The sequence below is a fragment of the Spermophilus citellus genome (genome assembly GCF_964194105.1).
Source record: "Spermophilus citellus genome assembly, chromosome: 12".
NCBI classification, from domain to species: Eukaryota; Metazoa; Chordata; class Mammalia; order Rodentia; family Sciuridae; genus Spermophilus; species Spermophilus citellus.
The window spans coordinates 128,968,801-128,988,639 of NC_138198.1; the positions used below are offsets into that span (position 1 = coordinate 128,968,801).

At 51.8% G+C, this 19,839-nt stretch overlaps 1 protein-coding gene across 8 annotated transcripts in view; it reads left to right on the plus strand.

Moving 5' to 3' along the window:
- Positions 1-19,839, plus strand: part of ZNF236 (zinc finger protein 236) — a 100,045-nt gene that overhangs the window by 57,249 nt on the left and 22,957 nt on the right. For 7 of the 8 annotated variants that reach the window (XR_014018186.1, XR_014018187.1, XR_014018188.1 and 4 more), the window contains exons 20-26: positions 835-1,117; positions 3,553-3,656; positions 5,235-5,603; positions 6,304-6,449; positions 6,540-6,780; positions 7,194-7,373; positions 9,974-10,161. Coding sequence is in view for 5 of the 8 variants with exons in the window: in XM_081262600.1 (XP_081118726.1) it covers positions 835-1,117; positions 3,553-3,656; positions 5,235-5,603; positions 6,304-6,449; positions 6,540-6,780; positions 7,194-7,373; positions 9,974-10,161 (1,511 nt within the window). In the remaining 3 variants the exon portion in view is untranslated. The remainder of the gene's footprint in view (positions 1-834; positions 1,118-3,552; positions 3,657-5,234; positions 5,604-6,303; positions 6,450-6,539; positions 6,781-7,193; positions 7,374-9,973; positions 10,162-19,839) is intronic. The other variant, XM_081262603.1, reaches the window with a different exon arrangement.

Sequence of the window (19,839 nt, forward strand, 5' to 3'; positions counted from 1 at the left end):
CCGTCGATGCTCTTTTGCTTACCATGCTGAATCTCCTCGCACTTCTCTCCTTCCGTGGCTGGTGCTGTGTCGACATGTTCTTTTGATCCCTTAAAGTCCTCAGTCGTCCTCACTTGCATTGCCAGCCTCACAGGACCGTGTCATCCTGAGCTCAGCTGCCGGCCTTCTCCTCCCCGAGCCCCTGCTGCCAGCTCTGAGGACCACCAGTTGGTCTTCACTGGCTCTCTGGGGTTGGCACTGGCCTGCTGTTCATGTTTCCGTTGAGTTCTGAGTGTCAGTCATGCATGCCGCTGTGGTCTCCCCTCCTGTCACACGTTTTCCTGTTACGTTTCGTCACGGCTTATTCTTACTTTACACTTCACTCAGGCTGCCCAGACATACACGTATGGCTGTATGTATTCCGTTTCACCTTGTTCTTTGCAGTGAGTTTCTAAACTGGGGCTCTGCTGCTTTATCAGCTAGGTCTCCTGTTTGGGGGATTCTGGTTTCCCTGCTGATGGCAGTTTGCTCTTGGCCTGTCCCTAAGTGACTGCATTTGTGAGCACTGCAGGCTCGTGCGGTTCCAAGCCGCCGGCTGGCCTTGTGTTGGGGTCAGTCCCAGCATCCTTGGGGTCAGCAGGCCCTCCCCAAGGCATATCCTTCACATGCCATTTTCTTCCATGGTCTTGCCTGACTTTTCAGCAGGATCGTGGTGGGAAGGGCAGCCCTTACGTCCTTCAGCACAGCTCAGGTGGACTGTCCTGAACGTTACAGGCACAGCCAGTTGTCATTGACTTGTTCTGTGGAAACCTGGGCTTTGGTGAGGTTTTGATCCGTCTTCCTGTGTTTGGGTAGACATGTGCCTGGAGGAAGAGGAGGAAAATTCTGACAGAAGCGCATCCAGAAAGTCCCGTCCTGAGGTCATCACCTTCACCGAGGAGGAGACGGCCCAGCTGGCCAAGATTCGGCCCCAGGAGAGTGCCACTGTGTCTGAGAAGGTCCTGGTGCAGTCGGCCGCAGAGAAAGACCGCATCAGCGAGATGAAGGACAAGCAGGCGGAGCTGGAGGCTGAGCCTAAGCATGCCAACTGTTGCAGCTACTGCCCTAAAAGCTTCAAGAAGCCCAGCGACCTGGTGAGGTGAGGCACCTTCAGCCTTGTGGGCGGCTCTCAGAGACTTGAAAATACCCTCTGGGATTCCTGTGGCACTCCTCACTGCAGTGAGGGAGGTTGGCCTCTGCACCGTTGCCCTGTGTGCGGGAGTTACAGTAGTGTTCCCTGCTGGAGTGGCGGGTTCCAGCCATGTTAACTCAGTAGTGACCTCATTCAGGATAGTAGCGGGAGGCCTGTTTCTCCATGGTTTGCTTGTGCATATTTCTGTGTGACTGTGGTCATAGCAGGAAATAAAAATAGTTTTATATCGAGGAAGACAGAGTGCCAGGCTTTGAGGGTGTGCAGACGAGCAGCAGAAGCCCTCCTGCCTGGGGTTGCTGGTCTGTGTGAGGAGCACACCTCCAGCTAGAGACCAAGGAGTACTCAGGCCAGCAGCCAGAGATGGGCAGTGGATGCAAGAGATAGAGCATGGCGGGTGGTAAGGAGGCCAGAAAAGGCGGAGTGAAGTTAGGAGGAGCTAAGGACTGTGCACCTGGGGAGGTCTAAGTCTAGACACTCTCCCCAGGTTCTGGAAGTTTCTGTTTGAAGCAGGGCTGCTTAGTTGTACCTCCTAGAGGAAAAACTAGACAGATAGGCATAGAGCAGCTTGGTAAGTCCAGGTGCTGAGTGTGCAGACTGCTCCAGAACATAGATGGGGCATTTTCCACGTGCTCTGGACCCTCAGTGTGCTCTGCAGGGCTGTGGGAGCAAGGTGGGGAGGGGGCGTGGGTGTGGGTGGCACTGGGGACATGTGTACCCTGAGAGAAGGGGACGTGTGTTCAGCCAGAGTGACGACAACTGTGCAGGTGGAGAAAGCCCAGAGCTGGCTCGTGTGGGCAGAAGGGCCTTGTGTGGTGAGCTCCTCGGGCCTTGAGCTGCAGCTCAGGATGGGCATCCAGGTGGTGTGCTCTGAGGTTGGGGGACACGGCAGGAGAAAGTCAAGCCATGGAGGGAGTAGCCAGGAGAGTCTAGGTTTTAGGACTGGGACTGCAGCCTGGGCAGCAGTGTGGGGGGCCGGGAAGCTAAGGAACTGGCTGGCAGGGACAGTTGTGTCACCGTGGGAGTGGGCTGTGGGATCATGGATGAGACGGTTGACCTGGCACCTGTGTGTGGGTGTTGTTGAGATGGTGTCCAAGTCTGCACTCCACTCAGAAGTCCCCAGGCCTGTAGGGAGGAGGTAGATGGAAACTGGGCCCTCCCTGGGACTGCGGGTCCATCATAAAGACCAACAGGACAGGAGCCAGTTCTGACAATAAGAGTGCATGGTGGACGGGGGCCCGTCCTTCCCTCAGCAAACCTCCAGGCTCAGCCTCCCCTCCTGCGTCGGAGTCGGGGTCACCATGAGGCAAACCAGGCAGGAGGAGGGCTGTGCTGTTCCCCAGAGATGGCCGCTGTCCTGTCTCCTGTGCTTTCAGAAATGTGCCTGCACTTTGCCTTCAGTTCTGTGGTCTGCTCCCCGCTGGCCGCCTTCCGTGTCCCCACGGGTCTGAGGTGTCTTTCTGTCAGCCCCGATCTGCCCTCCTTCCCTGTAGTGTTGACCTCGTGTTCCGCCGCACAGCATCCTGGGCCCTGGCACCCCGTGCTGAAGGCCACGTGCTCCTGCAGGCCTTAGGACCTGTGTCCCCTGAGCACCTGCTCACTGCTGGTGTGGTGAGAGTGTGTCCCCCGGGCCCCAGGCTACACTGCCTCCAGCAGGAGGGCAGGCTTTGGCTCTGGGTGTGGCCGCCACTTAGCCTGGGTCTTGGGCTTGCTTTATTCTTTTTTGGAACCAAGGATTGAACGCAGGGGCACTGACCACTGAGCATCATCCCCAGCCCTATTTTGTATTTTGTTTAGAGAGAGGGTCTCACTGAGTTGCTTAGTGCCTCGCCATCGCTGAGGCTGGCTTTAGACTCATGAGGCCTTAGCCTCCTGGGTCACAGGTGTGTGCTTCCGCGCCCGGCTGCTTGGTCATTTCTTGTGTGAAATTCACCTTGTCCACTTCTCTATGCTGATGTGGGCTGTCTTCTTGCTGATTGACAAGAGTTCTTTGTTGTTTCTAAGAAATCAGCCTTGTTTCCATTTGTCTTGCAAATATTTTTATTGTTATTTACATTTTAATGGTATTTTTCATGTGTAGAGTGAACCTCAAAATTTTTATTTGGCAGGGCTGGGGTGGTGGCTCAGTGGTAGAGCACTTGCCTAGCATGGGTGAGGCACTGGGTTCAATTCTCAGCATCACATATAAATGAATGAATAAAATAAAGGTCCTTAAAAATCTAAAAAAAAGAAAATATTTTAAAAAATCTGTTTGGTCAAACTTAATCAGAACATAGGAATATATGGTTTTTATTTATGTGGTTATAAATTTCAACTATGCGGCTATTTTGTAAGTGTATGTATATTTAAAAACAAAACCCCTGAACTACAAGTGTCTTTGTCAGGCATGTTCGAATCCACACTGGAGAAAAGCCATACAAGTGTGAGGAGTGTGGCAAGAGCTTCACTGTGAAGTCCACTCTCGATTGCCACGTGAAGACCCACACAGGTAGGTCAGCCTGGGCAAGGCCTTTGTGCTCGGGTTTTATTCCCATGTTTTTCCCACACTTTGATACTTTCAGCATCGTCGAAAGCTTAGAAATCAGGAACCAGGAGAAAGTAGACATAAAAGATGATTTTTTTTCTAATCCTGACATAAATGATCTAAAAAAGAGGATTAGATCTCAGAATTGAAGTCACAGGTTGTCTGGATTCTTCATGTGACCTAAATGGCTGTTGAAAAGATGACCTCTGGGTCTCGTTTGGCTATCGGAGTCGCCTGCAGCTTGTTGAGGCTTTTTTAAAACTGGGACTGTCAAGTCCTACCGAAGTGTCCAGGTCGGCATACGTTCTATGTGAGGAGGGGACAGTTAGTGTCCAGCTTGCCTGGCCTTTTTCTTACTTTTGTCTGGATTGAGGCCTGAAAGTCGGTGGTCCCCTTGCATCCCTAGCTGTGCCTGCCTGACTTCTGCACTGTGGGCCCTCCTCCTGCCCAGGGTGGGCTCCTGCTCCTCTGAGCTGCAGGTTCCTGCGTGTGCAGCAGGCACGGGGTGGCACCTCCCTCCCAGACAGTTGAAGAGCGTTGGCTGCGTGGGAAGTGCTGGGTGGACCTTGGAGGTGCCTGCCCTTACTGTGACGCTCAGGGTTGTGACTGCCACACCCTAATGTGCTCTTCATGTTGGTTGTGAGCAGAATTGAACAGTGTGCGGCGTCCTGTGGTTTTTTTCTGATGGCGTCACATTTAGAGCTAAGTAGACACGTGAACTCGTGTGCAGTTTTCCTTTTGTGTCCTGGGGGTCTTGTGGTTTTCTTTTGTGTCACTCTGTGAACTTGGTGGGGTGAGGAGAAATTGGCGCTGCCTGCCTTGGCACCCCAGGGCTGGTGCACTGTCTTCAGCATGCTGGGTGCTGGGAGGGGCTCAGGGTCCTCAGCACCTGCTTGGTGGACTTCCTGCAGCTCACGTGGACCGGAAGTAGAGAGGCGTCTCTGAAAATGCTTCCGGTGCACCTTTCTCCATGTGAAAGACCCCAAACAGTGTAAAATCTCATCTTCCCATGGTCCTTGCCTGCACATCCCTGGTGAAGCCCGGGGCCTGGGCAGCAGAGGGAAAGAGGGGGCAGGAAGCTTTTCTTTCCAGGCTCTTCCAGGGCAGAGCCTCTGCTGTGACACTTTGCCCTTGTGGCCTTTGTTACATGGGTGATGGTAAGAAGGGTAAGGAAGGAAAGAAGTGGGGCCATGATACCAGCCACATGGCCCTGTGGACGTTTCCCCATGTGTGGCATTACCCTATGCCAGCCACATTTGTTGTCCCTGTTTATGCTAAGATGCTAAAGCACCCTTTGTAAATGAAAGAGAAGCACATACAACAGCCTTGAGCTTCCAGTGGAGGCCGTGGCTCAAGGACTAATCCTGGGGGAGCGGGTGAGGAGCCTCGCAGTTCACACGGTGACAGCATGCACCAAGGCTCTACACCTGTCGGCCAGGTCTGCAGGGTCTGGGGAAGGTTCCCTGTGGAGCGCTCGGGTGGGCTGCCTTGCTGCTCAGCAGGGTCCGGGAGCCCCGCTGACACTCGGCTGGCTCTCTGTAGGCCAGAAGCTCTTCAGCTGCCACGTGTGCAGCAACGCCTTCTCCACCAAGGGGAGCCTGAAGGTGCACATGCGCCTGCACACGGGAGCCAAGCCCTTCAAGTGCCCACACTGTGAGCTCCGCTTCCGCACCTCGGGGCGCAGGAAGACGCACATGCAGTTCCACTACAAACCAGACCCAAAGAAAGTCAGAAAGCCTGTGGCACGCAGCTCACCAGAAGGCCTGCAGCCGGCGAGCCTGCTCAGCCCCTCCTCCACGGACCCCAGCGTGTTCATCATGAACAACTCTGTGCTGACAGGACAGTTTGATCAGAACCTGCAGAATCTGCAAGGACTGGTGGGCCAAGCTATTCTTCCTGCCGCCGTGTCAGGTAAGAGTCGAGCTGGGGAGCGGCCCAGTCCTGGCACACTGGGCGTCCCCTCGTGCCCGGGTAGGAGGACTGCCGTTTCTGTAGCAGGATGCCCTTCCTGGAGCCCCTCCCTCCGAGGCCAGAGGGATAGAGAGTTCACCTCCCTCCCCTGCTGTTAGGTCGCTTCCCAGCGCCTCAGCCCTTTGGTTGCTTTCATTTTTAATGGGCTGAGCCTTGCTTCTCGCTGCTTGGCACCCTTTTAGATTCAGTGTGAGGGTTGGCTCAGGAGCACTCGTTGACATAGTTTCTGGTACAGTGGCGTAACCATGTTGCTGGGCCACAGTCCGTGGAAGGCGTCCAGGTCTGACCCACTGGGCTGTGAGTTCTTCCTGCCGCAGACATGCTGACGCCTGGCAGCAATCCACGCTGGCCTGGCACTTCTTGGGCACTGCTGTTCCGACCTGGTCTTACCTGAGGACTCTCTTTGAGCCAGTTTGGTATGTTCAAAATGGATAGTACTATTATTTATCTCACAGGATTTGTTCTTTGGTGATTAAATTAGGTCGTGTATGGTGTGGTGAAAATACAGACAGGATTACTGTAGTGTGTCGTGACATTTATAAAACCTGCCTATTTAGAAATCCCTATGTAAACATCAGCTCCTTCAGATTTGAAGATCATTTATGGTGTTTGACTGTCCCTTCATTCTTTTCTTGGGCAGCTGGTGGTGACCTGACCGTGTCTTTGACAGACGGGAGCCTGGCCACCCTGGAAGGCATCCAGTTACAGCTGGCTGCCAACTTGGTTGGGCCAAATGTTCAGATTTCTGGAATCGATGCCTCTAGCATCAACAACATCACGTTGCAGGTGCGGTGACTGTGTGGTTCCTGTGCTTTCATGTTGTCTACATCACGGGACGGCACGAAATTTCCCTGATGGGCGTCTGTTACTTTTCAGATCGATCCCAGTGTTTTGCAGCAAACACTGCAGCAGGGCAACCTGCTCACCCAGCCACTCTCAGGAGAGCCCGGCACCGCCCCTCAGAACAGCTCCCTGCAGACCCCTGACAGCACCGTCCCAGCCAGCGTCGTCATTCAGCCCATCTCAGGCCTGTCCTTGCAGCCCACAGTGACATCTGCCAATCTGACCATCAGCCCACTGTCTGAGCAGGATTCCGTGCTGACCACCAGCAGCAGTGGTGAGAGTCGTGCTTGTGTCATGGTCATTTCCTTCCCTGGGCAAACCCACCACGTGAGCCAGACATCCTGGGGATGGAGGGAACCTGTCTGTGTCCTCAGCCCTGCTTGCTCTGTGCGTCCATGAGGCACTCGTTCTGGCTGACACTTGGCTCATGCCGCATCAGGTTCCCTTGCAAGGCTGTGGCACATGTGCACGTATGTTGTATCTCTGTGGTACTGTGGATCAGACCCAGGGCCTTGCAGGTGCTGGGGCACGGCTTATCTTAGAGGAACTAACTAGAGGTGACGGATAGGTCATTTTGAATCTTTGTCTTGTTGAAATAACAGTTTAATTAAATTATTTTTAATATATATGAGGATAAATGTGCAGTTTTAGATCTCAGCTGTGCTTTGCTTTTGTACTGATGAGCAGGGACCCAGGACCTCACTCAAGTGATGACTTCTCAAGGCCTTGTGTCCACATCCACGGGCCCGCACGAGATCACCCTGACCATCAACAACTCCAGTCTCAGCCAGGTCTTGGCCCAGGCAGCGGGTCCCACTGCCACGTCCTCCTCAGGGTCCCCACAGGAGATCACGCTGACTATCTCTGGTTAGTAAGTGGGTTTCCTCCTCCTCGCCCTGCAGCTCAGGTCCACGCTGTTGTGGTTCCTCTCCCAGGACAGCTTGCCGTAGCACCAGGGTTAGGTGTGAAGAACACGAGCCTGGGAGCTCCTGCCAGAAATCAGGATGTGGTTTCTCCTGTCACTTCCTGCACGCGGAGTCGACTGTGTGATGCACTGATTGGTCTTGAGAGAGCCTGTGATTTTGCAGTGTTGTGTTCAGTGAAGAGCAGAACAGATAGCTTTGTGATTCTTCTCATGCTCTGTAAACTGAAGGCAGTCATGGGGTGAATTGTGTCAACAAGGACATCTTGGAGACCCGTTGTGTTCACCTGCTCTTTGTCTTCAGAAGGCTACTCAGATTATATAGAAAGAATTAAAATATGGTAGAACATTGTAAAGCAGGTAAACAGGCCAAAAATGTCGCTGGGCAGTGTAGCTCACATAGGTGTACAAGTTAGTCATAGCCCAGATCAGTTGGTGAGCAAGCACCCATCTCCGAGTGCGCGCCTGCCTGGGTCCTGGCATGGCCGCAGTCCTCACAGTGTGCTCTGGCCTATGCTAGCGTCACGTGTGTCTGGCACGCTTCATCCCGGGGATTTTCAGCCCTGAGCCCTTCTTCATGTGAACTAGGAGTCACTTTTAACGTGAAGATTTTTATAGCCCCGTCCACGTGCCAGGTGTTATTCTAGTAACTTGTTGAATATTGATGCGTTTGTATTAGTTCACTTAATCCTCGTAACTACCACATGAAGTTGTCCTTGGAAATAACAGAGCCATTTTACTGATAATAAAAATTCCTTCTGTGGAGATCTGGTGTGAGGGCGGGAAACACCCTGTTTCCCCTTAAGCAAGTAAAGGGGAGCACAGCAGACCAAGTTCCCGCCAACTCGGCCATGAGGCCACCCGGGGTGTTTCACTTTTATTTCAGTGAGATCTTTGCAGAAATTAGCAATGGGATTAAAAGAAAGGCTATGTTGTGAGGACAGAAACCTTTGTTTTCCACTATGGTGTCTTTATTCCTTTGTTTGTTTTAATTTTGTGGCACCAGGGATTGACCTCAGGGGCACTCAACCACTGGGCCACATCCCCAGCCCTGTTGTGTATTTTATTTAGAGACAGGATCTCACTGAGTTGTTTAGTGCCTTGCTTTTGCTGAGGATGGCTTTGAACTCGTGCTCCTCCTGCCTCAGCCTCCTGAGCTGTGGGATGACAGGGTGTGCGCCACCACGCCCAGCCTTATTCCTTTTTTTTTTAATGTGAGAATTTTAGATGCTCTTAACATTGACTTTTCCTGATGTATAGCTGACTTTTAATATTGGAACCGTAGATAGTTATTTAAAGAAAGCTGTTTTGTTGATGAGATTGACTTTGAGGACCCCAGTATGGGTGGCATTGAGCGAGGCCCCATCAGAAACACTTGATGCATGATTCTCACTTTCAGTTCAAAAGATGTCTTCTTGGCCGCTGTCTTCCACGGCACTTCTTAATATAGGCAAGAACAGTCCTTTGCTTCCCCAGCCCAGCCCAGTTGTTAATAAAAGTGGCTCACCTTCCCCTGGAGCCTGCTCTGCAGTCAGAGAGCAGATCCCAGCCTCTGTGGTCCTCCTGCTCTGAGCGCTCCAGGCTGTTTAGCACAGGGAGGGCTCCACAGTGTGGGTCTTAAGGACTTCGTGTTTGCAGAAGGCAGCTATAGGCGAGAGCTGGCTTTGCTGTTGGCTGTGGCTCCAGGGCAGGCTCCTGGCCGATGCGACCTCGCCTCACAGGTGTTGGCAGAGGGTTTTGTTGTTTTTCTCCATAATTGGGGTGTAGCTTTTTGAGCTTTGGTTGCCATCTTGGGATGCTCATGGCACCCATTGAAGGATGAGTGGGAAGTTGAGGACGGAGCCTGGGTGCCACCTGTGCCCGCGTGCCACTTGTGCCTGTGCCTGCGTGCTTGCGCTCACCAGTAGCACTGTACCAGCCTCTGCGTGCTCTCATAGGTCGGGCAATCCCTCTGAGACCATCCTGCTTGCCAGGAGGAGCATGGCATCTGCTGTGTCCAAGAAAGGCCTGACATTACCGGTTCTGTCCCAGACGGCTTCGTTCTCCTAGCACTGACTGTAAGGGAAAGCATCTAAAAGTTCTGTTACCTTTTGCTGGAGAAACTTAAGGAAGAGTCAGCTAATGTTGAAGGACTGCATGGGGTTCCTCTGACTCCGTGTTTCAGAGCAGGAGGCACTGAGGTGAGGAGCCTGAGCGGAGCAGCCGTGGGAGTCGGTTTCTCTTGCTGCGCTGTGGACCAGCTGCACTCAGTGGGTCCTGTCTGGTGGCTTTCTTCAGTGGTCCCTCTTCCCGGAAGTCCTCACCTGAGTTTTCTCTCTACAGTGGCCGCAGGGACTGGGCTGTGGGTCTCATTTTCACTTTTCTTTTACTCACGTTTTTTAGTACTATAGTAAGCAGCAGAGCATCCTCACCTTAGATATATAGAAACTAAGAAGAACCTTCTCAAAAAATTGAGTTAAAGGCTCTGCCTTTCCTTTGTGAACTTCGGGACCAGCACCCTTCCCGCCTGCTTTGCACTGACCTCTTTCTCTTGCCCACCTCGCAGAGCTTAATCCTACGAGTGGGAGCCTGCCTTCCACAACACCCATGTCACCATCGGCCATCTCCACGCAGAACCTGGTCATGTCTTCGTCAGGCGTGGGGGGCGATGCCAGCGTCACGCTGACCCTGGCCGACACTCAGGGCGTGCTGTCAGGAGGCCTGGACACGGTTACACTGAATATCACCTCTCAGGTGAGCATCATGGGGGAGGTGGGTCCTTCTCAGAGGGTGACTGTGGAGCTTCATGAACTTGCTCTTTCCCAAATGTATAATGTTTCTGAATGTTTTCTTTCAAAATTAAAATTTGGCCAAATAAAGTAATTATGTTAGACCCAAAATGGGGGGAAAATTCAGGCAACACAGGAAAGCATAAAAAATAAATTTAAAAAAGTCTTTGATCAATACCTAAGTGGAATTATCGTGAACATTTTCATTTACTTGTCCTTCTAAATCTTCGTAGTCCCACATACAGATACATATTTTAAAAATTTTTACAGAAATAGGGTCTATAATGTACTGTGTGGTGTAAACTCGTATCGTAGATGTCTTCTCTTATAGTTTCAATACTGCAAAACCTGATAAGAGGCCTTGCAGCATTCACTTTTGCAGGCAAGCCTTGCTGAGGGGTATTGTGCTGTTGGCAGGGGGACGGGGAGTGGTAGGACCTTGGTGCCCTTATCACTGAGGTTCCTGGCGCATGGCTGGATCCAAGGCCTATGCGTTTTCACAGGATGCTGGAAAACTGCCTGGCAGTACCTAAATCGTTACAGTTATTTACTGTCGTAAAAATATGACCTGAAACTCAATAGGTGGTCATAGAATTAGAAGTTTGTGATGGTGATGGAGAGACCGGTGATAGGAGTCAGTCTAGACTTGAGCATTGGGGGTTTATGTCGGTCCTGGAATCTCATGTGCTCCTTGGGTTTGGTGTTTTTGTTCTTTTGTTTTAATGTGGTGCTGGGGTCACTCCACCACGAACCATAACCCAGCCCTCCTCAGGTTTAGCGAGGAGATGGAAGAAGAGCACCAAGAGGGGTCAGAAGTGAGGAATCTGTTTTGCGCAGTTGGAGGAAACTAGGGTCCCAGGGACTAAGGGGAAGCAACAACTAAACGTGTAATTATTATAAGTGTTTGTAGGTTTTGAGAGTCTCAGATACTTATTATATATTAATGTTTTTGTTTCTTTTTATAGTTCATGAAAGAAAATGGTTTTAAAAGCAAAAGCACTCTTAAGTAATTTACTTAAATAATATTCTTATGTACTTTTGTCCATCAGGCAAAGTTGAATCTGTAATAGCAAAACATTTGGAAAAAAATTTTTATAAATCCATGGTTAACCCTGATTTAAAATATAGTTTTGTCATAGTTGAAAGATAGCGATGTGCAACATCCTTCAGTGTAGAGCAACCTTGTGGAGAAGCCCTAGAACGCTCCCGAGGCAAACGTGGGAAGGGAGACTCTGGGCCACGGGCTTCAGAGGAGCAGAAAGGTGCGCCAGACGTCTGCTCAGAGAGCGGAGGTACTCAGTGCATACTCTGAAGAGGTCACTTATTTCTGAAGAGAAGTGTGTTATACATGAATTCTTCTCAGTTTATATAACTCTGTTATTCCAGGCAGTTGTTGGGTGCAAAACATCTGAAGCTCAATTGTTCAGGCATGTAATTATGATTTTTTGAGTCCTAATTAAGTATCAGACTTTGGCCTTGGAATGAGTTGGAAGTGGGGCAGTCCCATGAAAGACCTATGTGTGGAAAGGGGCCTTTCTCTCAGTGTAGTGCTGGCCTTGGCCGCCCCTGCTGCCGGGAGCTCCCAGAACTTCCACCTCTCTCCACTTTCTTCTCCTCCACCTCACTCCTGGGGCCCTCTCGGGTGCTAACCCCTGTGATGTCTCTATGGAGGCGGTATTTATTTAGGACCGTTGAGGGCAGTAAAGTTATATGCGCTGCTGAGAAGAATGTTTCTGATGAAGTTTTAGTACCTATAATTAGTGAACTAGATTGGCTCTCAGGGGCCTGGTGGTGATCTGGGAAATTTGCTGTCACGTCACGCGTTGATCACTAGTGTCAACTCTTGGTCATTTCTCAGCTGGGTTCACTACTGGCATTCCTGGGTCTCGCCAGCCCCTAGTGGGTTCGGTGGCCTCCTCTGGCTCAGGTGCAGCAGCCAGGCTGTCCAGCACCGAGCCTCCCTGCAACTATTGTGGGCGAAGGTATTGGGCTTGCATGCGCCTGTGGGAAGTTCCTGTGCACGTGGGGAGCGCAGAGTCCTGTCGTTTCTCCCTAAGTAGAGACTAAGTATAGCAAAGAAATAAGTAGAGTGTAAGTAACAGTATCCACCAACAGGACTTTTGGGTGATACCATCTAAGTGGGTTCACGTGAGACATGTGGGCTCTCAAGTGTAGAATTTACCGGACTCTAGATTTTTTATTTGGGGCATTTGTGTTAAAAATAGTTAGTATTTGCAGTTAAAACACAAATAAGCAGCCAGTAAATGACATTGTGTTTCTTTGTAAAAGCTTCTGTTTTTAGGGGATCGTGGGCTCTCCCGCATTGTAGTAACTAGGAAGGAGGGTCTCTGTGCCCTTTCCTCCTCCTCCCCGCGTGGTGGTATCTTGGAAAGACAGCAAAATGCAGGCACGTGCTGCAGCCTGGTGTCATCACCACGGAGTGCGGCAGACGGTCCACTCCGGACCCCTCATGCTGCCCTTTTATAGCTACTCACCCTTCTTTATCCCTGAACTACTGCTAATGTGTGTTTTATGTCTACGATTCTGTCATTCCAATCCAAAAGGAATTGTGACTTTTCCCCTCTGAATGCTGGGGGCCTCAGCTTCAGGCTGGGAGTATTTCAGTTTATGACCCAACAGTGATTCCAGTGTATACCAGAACTTCTGCCGAGCAGGTTTTCATTTTTTATCTTGCCTTTGATTAAAGAACCTGAATTAACAAGTCCAGTTTGACACCATTTTTCAAATACGATAGGCAGGTGGTAGCTGCAGTGAGCCACAAATACCAAGGGAAGTGCCATTGCTGTGGGCCACGTGAGAGCAGCACCGCTCAGCGCATGCCCCTGCAGGGCGGTGAACACAAGACGTAGTCCATGTCCACGTACCAGCCAGACTGACTGTGGAGATAGCCCAGACGCCTCCATTGGCTTTGTAAAAAGACACCTGTGGGAAAGGACCCCCGATCCATTTAGGAAGCCTTCTCTTTCTGGAATCACTGAAGAGCCTTTGCAGGAGTCGGTCTGTTCTGGTACCTGCTGTAGGCAGTGTCTTTCCTGTGAGAAGAGAACCTAGTCCTCCACAGATGGAGTATTTAAACGCCAGCTGAGGCCGGCTCTCTTCCCTTTGCACTTTCCCCACTTGCTGTTACCGCAGCTGAGAGGCTCAGCTACTAAACACAGGGAGCAAGGACTTACCTGAGTGGCAGGAGCCAGAGACCTCCCTGGGTGCTTTACCACTTCACCCTGTTAAAATTCATAGATGTATAGAGGGAGTTTATTTATTTATTTATTTTTGGAGTAGGAATTGACCCAGAGGCAATTAACCATTGAGCTACATCAAAGCCTTTTTTTTTTTTTTTAATGACAACAGGGTGTCCTGAGTTACTTAGATCCCCACTAAGATGCTGAAGCTTGCTATGAACTTGTGATACTCCTGCCTCAGTGACCAAGCTGCTAGCAATATGGGCATGCACCCATGGCGTCTAGACTGAGATTGATGTCAGCCATTCAGGCTCCCTGGGTTACTGTGTCAGTTAGTCATGGGCAGTGTGTGAGGCCATTGAAGCGGCCCTGGGTTACTGTGTCAGTCAGACATGTGCAGTGTGTGAGGACATTCAGGCTCCCTGGGTTACTGTGTCAGTCAGACATGTGCAGTGTGTGAGGACATTCAGGCACCCTGGGTTACTGTGTCAGTCAGACATGTGCAGTGTGTGAGGACATTCAGGCTGCCCTGGGTTACTGTGTCAGTCAGACATGTGCAGTGTGTGAGGACATTCAGGCTGCCCTGGGTTACTGTGTCAGTCAGACATGTGCAGTGTGTGAGGACATTCAGGCTGCCCTGGGTTACTGTGTCAGTCAGACATGTGCAGTGTGTGAGGCCATTGAAGCGGCCCTGGGTTACTGTGTCAGTCAGACATGTGCAGTGTGTGAGGACATTCAGGCTCCCTGGGTTACTGTGTCAGTCAGACATGTGCAGTGTGTGAGGACATTCAGGCTGCCCTGGGTTACTGTGTCCGTCAGACATGTGCAGTGTGTGAGGCCATTCAGGCTCCCTGGGTTACTGTGTCAGTCAGACATGTGCAGTGTGAGGACATTCAGGCTCCCTGGGTTACTGTGTCAGTCATGTGCAGTGTGTGAGGCCCTTCAGGCTGCCCTGGGTTACTGTGTCAGTCACACATGTGCAGTGTGTGAGGACATTCAGGCTCCCTGGGTTACTGTGTCAGTCAGACATGTGCAGTGTGTGAGGACATTCAGGCTCCCTGGGTTAGTGTGTCAGTCAGTCATGTTCAGTGTGTGAGGACATTCAGGCTGCCCTCGGTTACTGTGTCAGTCAGACATGTGCAGTGTGTGAGGCCATTCAGGCTCCCTGGGTTACTGTGTCAGTCATGTGCAGTGTGTGAGGCCCTTCAGGCTGCCCTGGGTTACTGTGTCAGTCAGACATGTGCAGTGTGTGAGGACATTCAGGCTCCCTGGGTTACTGTGTTAGTCAGTCATGTGCAGTGTGTGAGGACATTCAGGCTCCCTGGGTTACTGTGACAGTAACACATGTGCAGTATGTGAGGCCATTGAGGCGGCCCTGGGTTACTGTGTCAGTCAGACATGTGCAGTGTGTGAGGACATTCAGGCACCCTGGGTTACTGTGTCAGTCAGACATGTGCAGTGTGTGAGGACATTCAGGCTCCCTGGGTTACTGTGTCAGTCACACATGTGCAGTATGTGAGGCCATTCAGGCTTCCCTGGGTTTCTGTGTCAGTCAGACATATGCAGTGTGTGAGGACATTTGGGCTTCCCTGGGTTACTGTGTCAGTCAGACATGTGCAGTATGTGAGGCCATTCAGGCTCCCTGGGTTAGTGTGTCACTCAGTCATGTGCAGTGTGTGAGGACATTCAGGCTCCCTGGGTTACTGTGTTAGTCAGTCATGTGCAGTGTGTGAGGACATTCAGGCTCCCTGGGTTACTGTGACAGTAACACATGTGCAGTATGTGAGGCCATTGAGGCGGCCCTGGGTTACTGTGTCAGTCAGACATGTGCAGTGTGTGAGGACATTCAGGCACCCTGGGTTACTGTGTCAGTCAGACATGTGCAGTGTGTGAGGACATTCAGGCTCCCTGGGTTACTGTGTCAGTCACACATGTGCAGTATGTGAGGCCATTCAGGCTTCCCTGGGTTTCTGTGTCAGTCAGACATATGCAGTGTGTGAGGACATTTGGGCTTCCCTGGGTTACTGTGTCAGTCAGACATGTGCAGTATGTGAGGCCATTCAGGCTCCCTGGGTTAGTGTGTCACTCAGTCATGTGCAGTGTGTGAGGACATTCAGGCTTCCCTGGGTTACTGTGTCAGTCAGGCATGTGCAGTATGTGAGGCCCTTCATTCTGCCCTGGGTTACTGTGTCAGTCAGACATGTGCAGTGTGTGAGGCCATTCAGGCACCCTGGGTTACTGTGTCAGTCACACATGTGCAGTGTGTGAGGACATTCAGGCTTCCTGGGTTAGTGTGTCAGTCAGTCATGTGCAGTGTGTGAGGACATTCAGGCTCCCTGGGTTACTGTGTCAGTCAGACATGTGCAGTGTGTGAGGACATTCAGGCTCCCTGGGTTACTGTGTCAGTCAGGCATGTGCAGTATGTGAGGCCCTTCATTCTGCCCTGGGTTACTGTCAGTCAGACATGTGCAGTGTGTGAGGCCTTGCAGGCTCCCTGGGTTACTGTGTCAGTCAGGCATGTGTAGTATGTGAGGCCCTTCATTCTGCCCTGGGTTACTGTCAGTCAGACATGTGCAGTGTGTGAGGCCATTCAGGCACCCTGGGTTACTGTGTCAGTCACACATGTGCAGTGTGTGAGGACATTCAGGCTTCCTGGGTTAGTGTGTCAGTCAGTCATGTGCAGTGTGTGAGGACATTCAGGCTCCCTGGGTTACTGTGTCAGTCAGACATGTGCAGTGTGTGAGGACATTCAGGCTCCCTGGGTTACTGTGTCAGTCAGACATGTGCAGTGTGTGAGGCCCTTCAGGCTCCCTGGGTTACTGTGTCAGTCAGACATGTGCAGTGTGTGAGGACATTCAGGCTCCCTGGGTTACTGTGTCAGTCAGGCATGTGCAGTATGTGAGGCCCTTCATTCTGCCCTGGGTTACTGTCAGTCAAACATGTGCAGTGTGTGAGGCCATTCAGTCTCCCTGGGTTACTGTGTCAGTCATGTGCAGTGTGTGAGGACATTCAGGCTCCCTGGGTTACTGTGTCAGTCAGACATGTGCAGTGTGTGAGGCCTTGCAGGCTCCCTGGTTTACTGTGTCAGTCAAACATGTGCAGTGTGTGAGGCCATTCAGGGTGCCCTGGGTTAGTGTGTCAGTTAGACATGTGCAGTGTTTGAGGCCCTTCAGGCTCCCTGGGTTACTGTGTCAGTCAGACATGTGCAGTATGTGAGGCCATTGATGCGGCCCTGGGTTACTGTGTCCGTCAGACATGTGCAGTGTGTGAGGACATTCAGGCTGGCTGGGTTACTTTGTCATTCAGTCATGTGCGGTGTGTGAGGCCATTCAGGCTCCCTGGGTTAGTGTGTCAGTCAGTCATGTGCAGTGTGTGAGGCCATTCAGGCTCCCTGGGTTAGTGTGTCAGTCAGTCATGTGCAGTGTGTGAGGACATTCAGGCTGCCCTGGGTTAGTGTGTCAGTCAGTCATGTGCAGTGTGTGAGGCCATTGAAGCGGCCCTGGGTTAGTGTGTCAGTCAGTCATGTGCAGTGTGTGAGGCCATTCAGGCTCCCTGGGTTAGTGTGTCAGTCAGTCATGTGCAGTATGTGAGGCCATTCAGGCTCCCTGGGTTAGTGTGTCAGTCAGTCATGTGCAGTATGTGAGGCCATTGAAGCGGCCCTGGGTTACTGTGTCAGTCAGTCATGTGCAGTGTGTGAGGCCATTCAGGCTCCCTGGGTTAGTGTGTCAGTCAGTCATGTGCAGTGTGTGAGGACATTCAGGCTGCCCTGGGTTACTGTGTCAGTCAGACATGTGCAGTGTGTGAGGACATTCAGGCTGCCCTGGGTTACTGTGTTAGTCAGGCATGTGCAGTGTGTGAGGACATTTAGGCTGCCTGGGTTAGTGTGTCAGTCAGTCATGTTCAGTGTGTGAGTCCATTCAGGCTGCCCTGGGTTATTGTGTTAGTCAGGCATGTGCAGTGTGTGAGGCCATTGAGGCTGCCTTGGGTTACTGTGTCAGTCAGACATGTGCAGTGTGTCAGGACATTCAGGCTGCCCTCGGTTACTGTGTCAGTCAGACATGTGCAGTGTGTGAGGCCATTCAGGCTCCCTGGGTTAGTGTGTTAGTCAGACATGTGCAGTGTGTGAGGACATTCAGGCTGCCCTGGGTTACTGTGTTAGTCAGTCATGTGCAGTGTGTGAGGCCATTCAGGCTCCCTGGGTTAGTGTGTCAGTCAGTCATGTGCAGTGTGTGAGTCCATTCAGGCTGCCCTGGGTTACTGTGTTAGTCAGGCATGTGCAGTGTGTGAGGCCATTCAGGCTGCCCTGGGTTACTGTGTTAGTCAGGCATGTGCGGTGTGTGAGGCCATTCAGGCTCCCTGGGTTACTGTGTTAGTCAGTCATGTGCAGTGTGTGAGGCCATTCAGGCTGCCTTGGGTTACTGTGTCAGTCAGACATGTGCAGTGTGTCAGGACATTCAGGCTGCCCTCGGTTACTGTGTCAGTCAGACATGTGCAGTGTGTCAGGACATTCAGGCTGCCCTCGGTTACTGTGTCAGTCAGACATGTGCAGTGTGTCAGGACATTCAGGCTGCCCTCGGTTACTGTGTCAGTCAGACATGTGCAGTGTGTGAGGCCATTCAGGCTCCCTGGGTTACTGTGTCAGTCATGTGCAGTGTGTGAGGCCCTTCAGGCTCCCTGGGTTACTGTGTTAGTCAGTCATGTGCAGTGTGTGAGGCCCTTCAGGCTCCCTGGGTTACTGTGTCAGTCAGACATGTGCAGTGTGTGAGGACATTCAGGCTCCCTGGGTTACTGTGTCAGTCAGGCATGTGCAGTATGTGAGGCCCTTCATTCTGCCCTGGGTTACTGTCAGTCAAACATGTGCAGTGTGTGAGGCCATTCAGTCTCCCTGGGTTACTGTGTCAGTCATGTGCAGTGTGTGAGGACATTCAGGCTCCCTGGGTTACTGTGTCAGTCAGACATGTGCAGTGTGTGAGGCCTTGCAGGCTCCCTGGTTTACTGTGTCAGTCAAACATGTGCAGTGTGTGAGGCCATTCAGGGTGCCCTGGGTTAGTGTGTCAGTTAGACATGTGCAGTGTTTGAGGCCCTTCAGGCTCCCTGGGTTACTGTGTCAGTCAGACATGTGCAGTATGTGAGGCCATTGATGCGGCCCTGGGTTACTGTGTCCGTCAGACATGTGCAGTGTGTGAGGACATTCAGGCTGGCTGGGTTACTTTGTCATTCAGTCATGTGCGGTGTGTGAGGCCATTCAGGCTCCCTGGGTTAGTGTGTCAGTCAGTCATGTGCAGTGTGTGAGGCCATTCAGGCTCCCTGGGTTAGTGTGTCAGTCAGTCATGTGCAGTGTGTGAGGACATTCAGGCTGCCCTGGGTTAGTGTGTCAGTCAGTCATGTGCAGTGTGTGAGGCCATTGAAGCGGCCCTGGGTTAGTGTGTCAGTCAGTCATGTGCAGTGTGTGAGGCCATTCAGGCTCCCTGGGTTAGTGTGTCAGTCAGTCATGTGCAGTATGTGAGGCCATTCAGGCTCCCTGGGTTAGTGTGTCAGTCAGTCATGTGCAGTATGTGAGGCCATTGAAGCGGCCCTGGGTTACTGTGTCAGTCAGTCATGTGCAGTGTGTGAGGCCATTCAGGCTCCCTGGGTTAGTGTGTCAGTCAGTCATGTGCAGTGTGTGAGGACATTCAGGCTGCCCTGGGTTACTGTGTCAGTCAGACATGTGCAGTGTGTGAGGACATTCAGGCTGCCCTGGGTTACTGTGTTAGTCAGGCATGTGCAGTGTGTGAGGACATTTAGGCTGCCTGGGTTAGTGTGTCAGTCAGTCATGTTCAGTGTGTGAGTCCATTCAGGCTGCCCTGGGTTATTGTGTTAGTCAGGCATGTGCAGTGTGTGAGGCCATTGAGGCTGCCTTGGGTTACTGTGTCAGTCAGACATGTGCAGTGTGTCAGGACATTCAGGCTGCCCTCGGTTACTGTGTCAGTCAGACATGTGCAGTGTGTGAGGCCATTCAGGCTCCCTGGGTTAGTGTGTTAGTCAGACATGTGCAGTGTGTGAGGACATTCAGGCTGCCCTGGGTTACTGTGTTAGTCAGTCATGTGCAGTGTGTGAGGCCATTCAGGCTCCCTGGGTTAGTGTGTCAGTCAGTCATGTGCAGTGTGTGAGTCCATTCAGGCTGCCCTGGGTTACTGTGTTAGTCAGGCATGTGCAGTGTGTGAGGCCATTCAGGCTGCCCTGGGTTACTGTGTTAGTCAGGCATGTGCGGTGTGTGAGGCCATTCAGGCTCCCTGGGTTACTGTGTTAGTCAGTCATGTGCAGTGTGTGAGGCCATTCAGGCTGCCTTGGGTTACTGTGTCAGTCAGACATGTGCAGTGTGTCAGGACATTCAGGCTGCCCTCGGTTACTGTGTCAGTCAGACATGTGCAGTGTGTCAGGACATTCAGGCTGCCCTCGGTTAC